This window comes from Scleropages formosus, chromosome 16, assembly GCF_900964775.1.
Source record: "Scleropages formosus chromosome 16, fSclFor1.1, whole genome shotgun sequence".
Taxonomy (NCBI): Eukaryota; Metazoa; Chordata; class Actinopteri; order Osteoglossiformes; family Osteoglossidae; genus Scleropages; species Scleropages formosus.
In genome coordinates this window covers 15,766,537-15,779,218 of record NC_041821.1, presented here as the reverse complement: position 1 = coordinate 15,779,218, position 12,682 = coordinate 15,766,537, and the positions used below count along the sequence as shown (strand labels likewise).

Genomic DNA, 12,682 nt, shown 5'->3' with positions numbered 1-12,682 from the left:
CAATGTATGAGCTGGTAACATTTGTGTACCGACTGGAAGAGGGCACTGAACGAGCTGTTGCTTTTCATTCTACTTTGCTTCTATGAACGACGATTTCATGTAGCGCTTTAGCAGTGATTAGTGGCTAATACAATTACCTGGTGCTTTTCTCCAAAGCAACTTATGATTATTTACCCATTTGTACTGGTGGGTATTTTACTGGAGCAACTTACGCTGCTCAAGGGTTCCACAGCTAGAGATGGAACTCAAGCCTACAACTTGTGGGTCCAGAGAAGAAGCTCCAACCACTACGCTACCAGCTGCCTGTCATAAATGTGCCTGTAATAAAACCTAAAATCAAAGGCTGTCCTTTCAGGATAGGAATTATTTAATGTGCTCACAAATGTCTTCTTACAGAAATGATTTAGCAGAATAACATAGTAGCAAATTGAGCTATTTACTTTTTAAATCCTTTTCTCCTTGGTTTTGCCAGTGTACTTAAAAGTTTTACAAACATATTTTTGCTTATGCTTGTCCCTTACGTTACAACAGTGAAGGAATACATTTTTGAAAATGAATTGGAAAATGTTTGTATATACAAGGGTTTGTCGCCCAAACATTGAACCAGTGTATGGTAGTACTTTTCTCATAGGAAATGCTGACAAACTGTAAAATGGAAGTAAGAGTTCCCCAAAAGGATTTTGCAGCTTCTCTGCGGGTGATGGTCTATCTCAACATTTTCTGCTAAGGAACACCTGAAAATCACATTATGTAAGGGTTGGGATAAGTTTAAATGAACCCATGATCTGTAAATTGCAGTTTGCAAAGTGAAATAATTGGTTGTTTATTTTTCCATATAAATGTGGGGTCTGTGAAAAATAATTCTAGTGCCACAGGTAACATGGAGAGTTTTATATGCTGTGTGTGGAAAATTCACTCCGATTGTGGTCGTTCTGAGTAATGCCACACATAAAGGGGCTCATCTCTCAAGAATAACTAAATAGTTGCTATTACACTTATACCCATTAACTAGTCCTAATTCATTCCTGAAAACTGACTGAATATCAAAAAGCAGACACTGACGTTACCTAATCCATTATTAAAATAGTATTATTCCATTAAAATATATAATGGATTTTTTTCTGAAAAATTTCATTCATTCCAAGCCCATACCACATTGATCACACAAACACCATAAATGATGTCTGAAAAAAGTAAATAGAATGAATAGCAATATTTCCTTAATCTATTGCATCAAATATGAGGCTCTTTTGAATGAAACACATGTCTGTAAATATTTTCAATCAAGTTTTTTGAAGTTGCTGTTTTTTTATTTACCAGTTTTATAGGGTAATTTCAAGCTAGCTGCAGAACTTTTATGCAGGGTCATGTATATGAAATAATGTTTTAAAAATAATGATTCCATAAGGTTAACTTTAGTGAACTGTGATATTGTGTGTAGGCTGGCATGAGGAATACACACACACACCATCTGAAACTGCTGGTCCCAAGCGGGGTCGCAGGAAGCCAGAGCCTAACCCGGTAGCACAGGGCGTAAGGTTGGAGGGGGAGGGGACACACCCCGGACGGGATGCCAGTCCATCGCAAGGCACCCCAAGCGGAGCTTGAACCCCAGACCGACGAGAGAGCAGGACCCGGTCAAACCCACTGTGCCCCCCCCCCCCCCGTGAGGAATACAAATTCTGAAATAAATACTGAATAGATTATTTAGAAAATTAAAGCACATTGTTGCAAAACAGAGAACTCAAGCACCAACATGTGAGTACACAGCCGAGACCATAGAGCACCAGAACACAACCGAGAGCGTGGGTACATGGTTCCCACAATGCAGTGCATCTCACAGTCTCTCTCACACTGCTGTTTGGTACAGTTTTCAAATGAAGTTGGAACAGAAAAATGACTAACAATTGCAAACCCAGACATCGGCAGACTGAATATCAGCGGGTGAGTGAAGTTATTGAAGACACAGTTTAAGAAATTTTAAAATCTAGGTAAAAAGTAAGGGTGTTAAGAACAGAACTGTCAATGGTATTGAAGGTCATTTGCACAATGTATTAATTTTATGTCCAGGAAATTTCAATAATTTTTAGCATTACTGAAAAGTAGGTACAAATAGAGATTTTACACAACTGATTATTTCATGGTTATACATTGAGTTACAGAATACTTTAAAACTGTTTTCATAATTGCTGCAATGATATATAGTAAGTAAAAATAAATATATAGAGTTGGTTGTGCCAGTGCATTTTTTTCTGCGTTACAGTCAGAATGATGAACTTTTTCATAATTACATATGAAGTATTTACTTTTCAACAATATGAGCCAAGAAATAACAGTATTAGAACCAGTACTTCTTAATAATTAGAGCACAGTATGTCTTTTAAAAACCATTTATTAGACATTTATTATGAATCCTTAAGAAAACACTAGTTTTCATCTATTAAGAAACCAAGACGTGAAGTCGGTTTAGGAGATGTAGAAGTTGATGTGAAAGAGATGTGAGAAATGAAATGTAATCCATAACTATCCTTCCTGTGGAATTTTTCACTAATCGACGTTTGCGAAAGGTTTGTTTGAAAGCGCCAGTCGGAGTAGGATGAAGCAGGAAAGCTTGTCCATCGAATGTTGAGTGGACGCTCTGAACTGTTAAAGCCCACAATGTCCGTGAAAGCGCCTCTTGCAGACATCGTCAAACTGTGGCTCTCTCTTCATTTCAGTTCATCTTGAAGGAGTCTCCTGTCATCATAGCCACAAATTCTGGGGATAGTTGTTTGCATTAGTTAAGACTATTTCCACACACGAGCAGATGTTTCATGAAACGTACTTTGTGGTGCTGCACATGAGTATGAAATTCCACTGCTACATGCAATACATAGCGAAAAAATAAATAGTTGAGTTTAGGAGACACGTTTGTGGTTTGCATCTTCGCCTTACCTTCATAATCTATAGTTCCATCTCCATCTTTATCTGCTTCCTTCATCATCTGTTCTGCTTCCTCTGCGTTCAGAGGCTCCCCGGCATTCATGAGGACGTACCTTCACCAGATGAACAGATTTTCTGAGCATAATGGCAAGGCTACTTAATGGCACTTATTTCATTGCAGGAAGGCAAAGGGAATATTTCTCTAGACAGCATATTAACCTACTTGTCTACCTTGACCACAAGTCGATAAAAATTTGAAATTTTACGAACGGGAGTAATCCTTACATTTGTTTCCTGCTGGATAATGCTGCCTTTTTTTTCAAAATGTTCATGAAAGTTAGTGGGTTCTACCGGTTGCAGAAATACCACCTACATTTTCTGCCTGAGTCACAAATACGTAGAGCATAAAGATTTCTGCTTGTCAATTCTAGCTCCTACTTCGATTCTCTTAGTCACATCGAAATAGTACTGATGCGAATGTGATAGAGTTTAATAGGAAGTACTGCAAGGACGTCATTTTCTAATAAACCTTTCCAGGCTGATCTATCATTCTACATGCACAGTGTGTCCAGCACAAAGTCACAGGATGCTGACAGTTAATCGTCAACCAGCGGTAAAGCAAAATACGAGTGACGTACTTGAGCGTGTCCCAATCGATGTAGCCCTTGGAGTCTTTGTCAAAGACTTTGAAAGCTGCTCGGAGCTCCGCGTCCTGGTTCTTTGCTCTCTCGTGGTACAGAGCCATGAGACCCAGGAAACTGTCACAGTTAAAGGTGCCTTTACCTGTGAAAATAAACACCCTATCTGTGCAATTCCGTCACAGATAACGTCATTTCATGCTTTTCTGAAGTAGACTGGTACCTTGAGTTGCAAACATCTGAGTGGCAAATTTTTGAAGGTTTGAACACCTGGTTTATCGTGACTATTCTGTCCTGTAAAATTTCTCAGCTGTAGAGCAAATATGAGCTATATTTCCACTAGCTGCCTTTACCTTGCACTAAAATCCACTGAGAATAGAAATACTTGCCCAGCGAAGAAAAGCAGAGGGCTGTTACGTTTTTTGATTGCAAACTGAAAGTGACCAGATGCTGACAAACATTATGTGATTATCTGTTGTATGTAAATCGTGGCCAGATTTGCTGTCCTCAGTGTTAGATGAGAAATTACAGCATTTAATTTAGTCAGTATTTGATGTCAAACACTTTTTCACATCTTGAAGTACAATTTGAGTCAAGCAGCTTTCTGGTCTGAAACATTTTCTTAAGTTGAGATCCAAGTTGAGTTTAATTTTTTTTTAAGTTTAAAAAAAAAAAATCAGTGTAACATCTATAACTTTAAATTTGCAGAGAAAAATGCTTTAAAAAGATTTCTTTACTGGATGAGTTCACCTTAAAACAAGTTTTCACAATGTCAGTCAAGTATCCAGTGCAGTGACAGGAGACATTAAACATGTGGAACTGGCTTCAAAACCAGACTTACCAGCAGGTCACGTTATACACTTAAAAGCAAGTGAGAGGAAAAAGACATAAAACAAGACATAAAAGTATTCAGGCAAGTATTCTTCATGTCTGTAAGTTTTTCATTTAGTTTGTCATATAATAATAATAATCTGTAAGTCTGTAAGTCATTCATTTAGTTTCTTGTATAATAATAATAATAATAATAATAATAATAATAATAATAATACTATCATGTCTCTATACTATGTATTATGGATCTGTAACACCCATCTATATTTATACAGTAGGTGTGGACTGCATTTACTGTGTTGTGTGGCACTGGGCCGACAAGTAATAAACCTGAAAGTGGGCAAACCAGGCTATTTTCTTTCCGCTGCGAACTTGTTTATAGTGGCAGTACAGTGGTTACAGTAGCTGCCTTTGGGCACATATGGTTAGGGGTTTGAATCCTGTGCCCTGCTTGGTCAACGTGCTTACCTTCATTTTGTCCATTAAAGTAACATACCCAACTGTATAGAGGGATACTTATATATCTGCAGGCAGCTTAACATTCTAAATCACCTTGAATAAAAGCATCATCTTAGCGAACAAATGTAAATCATCGTGACAAGGAAGTTAAAAAACTTCACACGTTAGTAATCACACCACATAAATAATACATATGTTCTCATAAGAAATATGAACAAGGATGTGCATGAAATGATCTTCAACAACTTTTCAAATTTAGAAAAGTGATGCTATATTGCTGTTCAATAGAGCAGCATTGTTGAATCTAGTAATGATAGAAATATAGAATCATTTTCACTAGCCAGTAATCCCAGGTGGCACAGGGCAGGAGAGAGTGTGCACATCCGACACGCCCCTCAAACCGACCGTTATTCGCTACTATTCATGAATCTGCGTGAACAAGGAGCCAATACAAAAAGTGGAAGAAAACCCACAAACTCCACAAGTGTCAAGACTAAATTCAATCCTAAAAAATTAGGATCTGTCAAGCAACAGTGGGTAAACAACAATGAATGAATGAATGAATGAATGAATGAATGAATGCTTTGTTAATCCCATATAAAATTGCATGTGTTTATAGCAGCACACAACACACAACATACAACAACTTGATGACAGGACAAAAGAGAAGGTCCTGACAAAGAGTGGGCAAGATCGGAAATAACATAGTGCTTCTTGAAAGTATGTGAACCCTGTAAAGATGGTCATTCTTCTATAAAATATTAAAATAGACTAAAATAAATAAATAAATACGATTTACACCTCTGATTCTACTTACCTCCTTGGTTTAACCAGTGCACCTGCACTGCTTGTGTTTTTCTACTGCACACAATTTCCTCTAAAGCAACAAATGGAATTGTTCATTACACACCTATTATGTCAGACGAGAGAGACTCCTTCTCATTAAATTATGACTTTGGGGTAACACAAAGACACAAGAGGTTCACATACTTTCGAAGAGCACTGTAAATAAATTCAACAAACAAGAAAAAAGCAAGTAAATGAATATATAAAGCAGAACATGTATTTTCATATATAAACTGTGTTTGTTTAGATGAAAAATGTGGGTGAAATAATAAGGATTATGATGATGATGATGATGATGATGATGATGATGAAGTGTGCAAGAGGTGCAGTGTGTTCGTACCATCCTTGTCCACATCTTTGGCCATCTGGCTGAGCTCTCTCTTGGTGGGGTTGATGCCCATGAGGCTCATGAGCCGCTCCAGCTCCTGTGTCTTCACATCGCCGTTGCCCTCCTCGTCGAACATCTCAAACACCCCTTTATACTCCGTGATCTGCTCTGGCGTCAAAGTGTTCGCCTGCCCAAAGTCATTTTCCACAAGCGCCCAAAGCTTCAACATCGTCATGTAGACATCAGTTCACATGCCACTGCATTTCACTGAGATCGTGTCGAAATCTTTAGTCCCAGTACGCAACCGTATCAACCGCAAATACAGGCCTGTATGGCCTCACTGCAGTCAGTGAGCATGTAAACCCATTCCCAGGTAAATCATACTTGGATCAAACACATATTACAATCAACAACTTTTTTACAAAGGAAAGGGAAAAAAGATTAAGGTAAAATGAATCAAGCAAATTATCACTGCACCACCGCACCCCCATCCTTTTCTTATTTGTTTTTAATCATGTATTGTTCCCCTTCCACTTGTTCTCTTTCAGTTGCCTTATTTGTATGAAATAAAATGTCTTAAGTTCATCCACGAATGGTTTCAAGACAAACTTTAATTACTAAGCACATTAATTCATTTAACAGATGCTTTTCTCCAAAGCAATGTACAGTGATTAATCACTAGTATTTAGCTGACACCTTTATCCAAGGAGAATGACAGTGTTAGAAACAGTGCACTGAACTCCCTAGTCATTCGTTCAGCTAAACAATGTAAGTGAAAAACAAACATCTTTGGCAGGAACTGGGGTGGATTCACACCCATGTCCAAATTCAGAGGTCATATGCCACAAGGCACCAGCACTATCCGCTGTGCCACTGTGCCAACTATATAAACATTCCCTTAAATTCACATATTCTCTGTCTAAATGTATGTTTATTGCACAATGATATTCATGCTACTTTCTGCTGCTGTTTGGTTCATTCCTAGTTCATTGATTCACTGATTCAGTGTTTACCTGCACAAAATGTATTATGTATATCAGAATCGGACTTTAAAAAGATGGCATCGGGTTATATGGTATACCTATTATTAACACTCTCTCTCTGTCCCTCAGAGCTGCTGAATCCCTTTCAACATTCAAGAAAAGTGTCAAAACACATCTCATTTGGACCAGTTTCTCTGATGACCTTCTAAGGGCTCCATGAATGTGCATCTCACCATGTCATCTTTGCATTTCCTGCTTATTCTATATGAGGCAACTCATGTAATGTGCGCGGGCAAAAATGGCAGTATTCGACAGTCATGTCTCTGTATGCAAAGCTCTTCATCTGGTGTCAGCACACTTTGTTTACTCCGAGTTATATGTCACTTTGGAAAAAAACTGCAAAATGAATAAATGCAGAAGTAAATGTGTGAGCAACAGGTGGGGACATGGCAGTTTTGTGTTGCGAAAGAGGAGCCAAGTGAGTAAAGACAAAGTTCACAAACCTCATCCATCACACAAATCAGTCATAGTTTTACTCTTACGTAAGATTTGAATAAAACATTCAAATGGAAATACCAATCCCGGAATTAAATACCCATATTGAAAGTGTTGGGACACAAACAAGATTTTTCCATTATCTATGCCAACAATTTAAATAAATAATAAAAAACATTTTACATGGTACAAAATATGTAACCCTATATTAGGGATTTTGTTTTAGATATTGCACAGCTCTTTTATTAGGAGCACATGGTTTAAGAAGGTGGGTAGGATGAAGTACTCACCATCGTGTGTACTGCGGTAAAGAGCGGCGGTGGGCTGCAACACTCCTCTGCTCCGTTACTAAGTCACTCTTTACACTCTTGTACGCTTCCAAGGAGCTATGCTACGCTTCCCTCTGGGATTTAGTGTTCTTACACACCTTTTATGGTAGGCTCTTCAGGAGATGTTTACGGCCCTATTTCTGGTGGAATCCGACTCTGGTCCACGTGGAAGGGTCTTCCAGGGGATATCGCTGTCAAGTGTCTTCTTAACGGAGTGCACCTCTAGGTAGGCGAGCTGATGATCTCCCTCTGTCCACTGCCGTGTTAAATATTCCCTGAAGAAGAATGCTCTAGCCTGGGGATTTTTGTGCACATCTCAAGATACATCACTCCCCATTTCTTTGGTGCTTGGGAGAAGACAAAGCAGTTTATGATCTCAAGAAAGACACCTTAATGGTCATGTTCCTTCGGTTTATTACCACTGAAAACTTCAGGAGCTGAAATGCTACTTTAGGTGCAGATATGGTGTAGCTCCTGTTAAAACAAAGGCAGCAAGAACCAGTACCTTGGCTAAACAGCACAACAGCCTTTAATTCATTGTCAGTACTAAGCTCGGTGACGAGCAATTAAAAGCTTCAGATTTATTCAATTAATATTAGAAGCAAAGATTTCCTCGATTTTTTTCAACAATAAAGTTCACAGTAGCAGTGCTCAGATTCATCCTCTAGAGGAGCTTTGGATCATTGCACTTTTGTTCATCTCAAATCTGGTTTCTTCACAACTGCTTGATATTCTTACCTGTAATTTGTTCAGACTTTTACATTTCTTTAGCAGACACTTTCCTCCAAAGCAACTTCCAGTGAACTCTCTGTAGTGTTACCAGCCCACACACCTTCTTCACCGCGGTGACTTACACTGCTAGATACCCTACTTACACTGGGTCACTCATCCATACATCAGTGGAACACACTCTCTCTGTCACTCACACACTATGGGGGAACCTGACCAGCATGCATTTGGACTGTGGGAGGAAACCAGAGCACCCAGAAGAAAGACACAGACACAGGGAGAACATGCAAACTCCACACAGACTGAGTGGGGATCAAACCCACATTCTCTCGCACCACCCAGGCGTTGTGAGGCAGCTGTGCCACTTTGACCTCTCTTTGTCATAAATTTATCATTCACATTATATATTATGTTCACCATTGTGTCTAATCTTAAGTAACCTTGTGTTATATTTCGTTATTATTTTTACCCTGTAACTATAAGGACTTTTACTGTACAAACCTAACATTGTAAGTCAACTTTGAGAAAGGTGTTCCATCTATCCACCAATGTATAGATGGAACAATAATCAGGGTCCTGGTGGTCCAGAGCCTCTCCTTGATTCACTAAGCACGCTTTTGTTTCTGAGTGCAAATATGCATACCCAGTACCCATGGCAATCTCACACACACACACACACATTTTCAGAACCGCTTGTCCCTTACGGGGTCACGGGGAACCGGAGCCTACCCGGCAACACAGGGCGTAAGGCCGGAGGGGGAAGGGACACACCCAGGACGGGACGCCAGTCCGTCGCAAGGTACCCCAAGCGGGACTCGAACCCCAGACCCACCGGACAGCAGGACTGCAGTCCAACCCACTGCGCCACCGCACCCCCTTACTCCCATGGCAATCATATGTATGTATGTATATATGTATGTTTGTTCTTCCTCCCTCCAACAGCCATGGGTATTGCTAGGCCAGGGCTGAACTTTGCCACGTTGAGATCTGTGAGCCCTCAAGCTACGTGCTGTTTTAGGCACTCTGAGGCCACATATTTAGAAGGTTACAGTACATAAAAATTTGAGCTGAAGAGAATTAAAGCCACACATGTCAAGTTCAATTTCTGGAAAATGTGCAACACAGTTTCAAGTTCACACACACTGTCTGAAACCGCTTGTCCCAAGCAGGGTTGCGGCAAACCAGAGCCTAACCTGGCAACACAGGGCGCAAGGCTGGAGGGGGAGGAGACACACCCAGGACAGGACCCCAGTCTGTCTCCAGGCACCCCCAGCAGGACTCGAACCCCAGACCCACAGGAGAGCAGCCACAGGCCAAATCCGCCACGCTCCCACTGATTTATGAAGAAATTGAAGCAAACACAAATCATTATTCCTGACTAGTTGATGTTTGGAATAATAAGTAAATTTGGGCATTAAATTTGGATACTCTAGGATTTGGACAACATTGCTGAAACCAAGCAATAGATCAGTTATTGATTATTATTCAAACTGTATATGTAGCTTACAAAGTCAACTAAGTTGAGGATAAATTAATTACCCAGATGAACATTTTGGACTTAGACCATTTACTTGCCGTAAGAGCTTTGCAGACTGCAGTAACAAACTCTGACTCGCTCTCAGGCAAGCCAAGTTCTCTCAGCTGCTCTTTCAAACAGGTGCAGGCTGGTCCCCGTGGACACCCACCGTGGACCACACCTAATAAGGGGATGGAACACAGGCGGCCGCGTGTGTACTGGCATATGGCTGTATGAGTAGGTCTAATGACCTTTTTTGCGCTTACACATTTAACTTATATGGTCTCAGATTCATGCAGTAACTCCAAACTTCTTTCTTTACCTTCTTTCAATAAATATATAAATAAATAAGTGGCACTGTCTCTGTACATATGGGCACCGGTTTTGTAAATGAGAACAAGGAAGATGGTATCTGCTTGTGCACTGGGTGGTGGTTTATGGCTGTGTTTGTGCATAACCATGAAGAAATGATAGTGGATTGTAGGACACAGAGATCAAATTCAGCCCAGTTAGTGAAATGTCCTATCGTACACAAAAAAAAATAAACACATTATTGAAATCTTTAGTTGCTGCTTATTACAAGCATATTACCAACAGTTAAGTCACATATGGCATCAGCTAAGCATACTCAAAAATGGAAATATATCAAATAAACTGAAAAATAAGAAAAAAATCAGTTCAGACAAGGCTACAGAGGGGGTACTTATTGTATTCAGTGTTTTTTATTTTCATATTCAGAGCATAAAACTAAAATTATAAAAATGTCCACTCTTCCTTTGGTTCCCACATTAAAACAGTAGATAGATTTGGCAAAAAAACTGTTTCGGTCAAGATGATATCACCAGGGGAAAACTTTTTTAGAGATCAGTGTAGCTGCAGTAGAATATTTGTCCAAGGTCTGAACCAGATGGTCAGTCTCAAATTTAATTAAATCTGAAGTAGCAACCCAGGGGGGGTGTGGTGGCTCAGGGGGTTTAGCTGGCGCCTACTGTGTGGTGGGTCTGCGGTTTGAGCCCTGCTTGGGGTGCCTTGTGACGGACTGTCCTTCGGCCTTTTGCCCCAAGTTGCCGGGTAAGGATCCGGCTCGCCGCAATCCCGCTCAGGACAAGCGTAGCAACATTTAAAAACTGAAAAAGGGAAGAAATCTATTCAAATTCTATTCTGAATTGCAAAAGTCAAGTGTTCATGATGTAGTGACAATTTTTAATTAAGATTCAACTAAACTAAGCCTACAAACTTAAGCTATCCTAACCTTAAATCTTAGGATTTAGTTGAACAGTCTACAGCATAAAGCTGATTTGATGAAGAAACTAAGAAAAGTGAATAAAGCCAACCTTCTGTTTTCACAGTTTCATGGAGTTTTACATAAAATACAATATGCCAATTTATAAATTTACAGATCAAGTCTGACAGCTCACCCGGAGTGTTGTTACCAAAATAGCAAATGCGATCATCAGCATGAAGTTTCCGTAAATGTGTGCTAGTTTCATTGGTGATTGTTTTAAAAGTGATGGGCTGAAATGAGCTAGCATCAACATCAGCAGATGTGAAGGCAAAGTGACTGTGCCCAGAAAACACTGATAACAGCATAAGACTTAACTTCACAAACTCATCCTTCACGGGATTTGTTTCTTTTGTGAAGCGCTATTATCCAGCAGCATTCTATCCGTATCAGTAATGCTGAAAATACAGTGTAGAAACCCCAGTATACTTTAGCACGGAAGGGGAGTACTGATGGTTACCCACAATGGGGTAGGACTACAACACATTCAGGAATTCTACATATGCATATGCACTGTTGCCTTTGGAGAGCCCAATGACTTTATAACCCCGTCTCATAAAGGTCCCAGGGATGTCTGGGACCCACTGATGGGGGTTCTGCTGCTGGGAAGGTTGTCCTGCCCCCATTGAGAGAACCGAATGTAATATGTGACTGTGGTTGCCAGCCTATGACTGACCCACTAGTAGTGTATCCAGGAAAGCAAGGTTTTACAAAGATTCTTGAAGCAGGGAACAAAATAAAACGAGCCCAACAATGCGGGCGCAGAGATGATGCGACTCGGCAGTCTCTTCCACAGCACCCGAGTCCTCACGTTCATTACTCCTTGGAAAATGGTGACCTACCTAGGAAATAGCTACCTCTTTCAGTGAAAAAACAGGTTATAAAAAACGTGTAGGGTCATCATTCAGACTGGCGATACTGCGTTTAAAAAGTGAATTTAGCATGACAAAAATCTATTCCTCAAGGTTATGTCAAGCAGTAAATCAGTACTACATTGCTCTCCAGTAACTTTGAAGAGAACTAAATTGTATACGAATTTTTAAAATTTTGTGTACCCTGTCAGTGTGTCAGTGTTTACCGTTTTGTTTGCTGCGATTTTTGTTCAATTTCAGTACTGTAATAGTAAAGAATTTCTTTTATTTAAATAAAAACACCGGCAGCTAATTGAGTTTTTCAGCTATAACGACCAAATGTGTAAATTAACACACACACACTTTTGCACAGTTTTTTTTTATTGCCGTGACATCGAACTGATAAAACCCCGCATTAAGCCAAATTTGCCAGTTTTGACATATAGCCTTCCTGTTCCACATGACGCGGTCTC

The 12,682-nt window shown here is 39.8% G+C and overlaps 1 protein-coding gene across 1 annotated transcript; it reads right to left on the bottom strand.

The window, feature by feature from the left end:
• Window positions 1-2,713: 2,713 nt before the first annotated feature.
• On the bottom strand, window positions 2,714-6,259 carry LOC108933585 (calglandulin-like). The gene is made up of 4 exons (XM_018750763.1): window positions 6,037-6,259; window positions 3,561-3,705; window positions 2,935-3,035; window positions 2,714-2,757 (listed from the first exon to the last, which is right to left on the bottom strand). The coding sequence occupies exons 1-4, from the start codon at window positions 6,257-6,259 to the stop codon at window positions 2,714-2,716; spliced, it is 513 nt and encodes a 170-aa protein (XP_018606279.1).
• Between the last annotated feature and the right edge of the window lie 6,423 nt (window positions 6,260-12,682).

What these genes read in the sequence shown, in the direction of transcription:
- LOC108933585 (XM_018750763.1), bottom strand. Translation starts at nt 6,259, where the DNA reads ATGACGATGTTGAAGCTTTGGGCGCTTGTGGAAAATGACTTTGGGCAG. An exon ending in CAAAGATGTGGACAAGGATG is followed by an intron (nt 3,706 to 6,036) that starts GTACGAACACAC and finishes TTATTTTCACAG; the next exon opens with GTAAAGGCACCTTTAACTGT. An exon ending in ATCGATTGGGACACGCTCAA is followed by an intron (nt 3,036 to 3,560) that starts GTACGTCACTCG and finishes CATCTGGTGAAG; the next exon opens with GTACGTCCTCATGAATGCCG.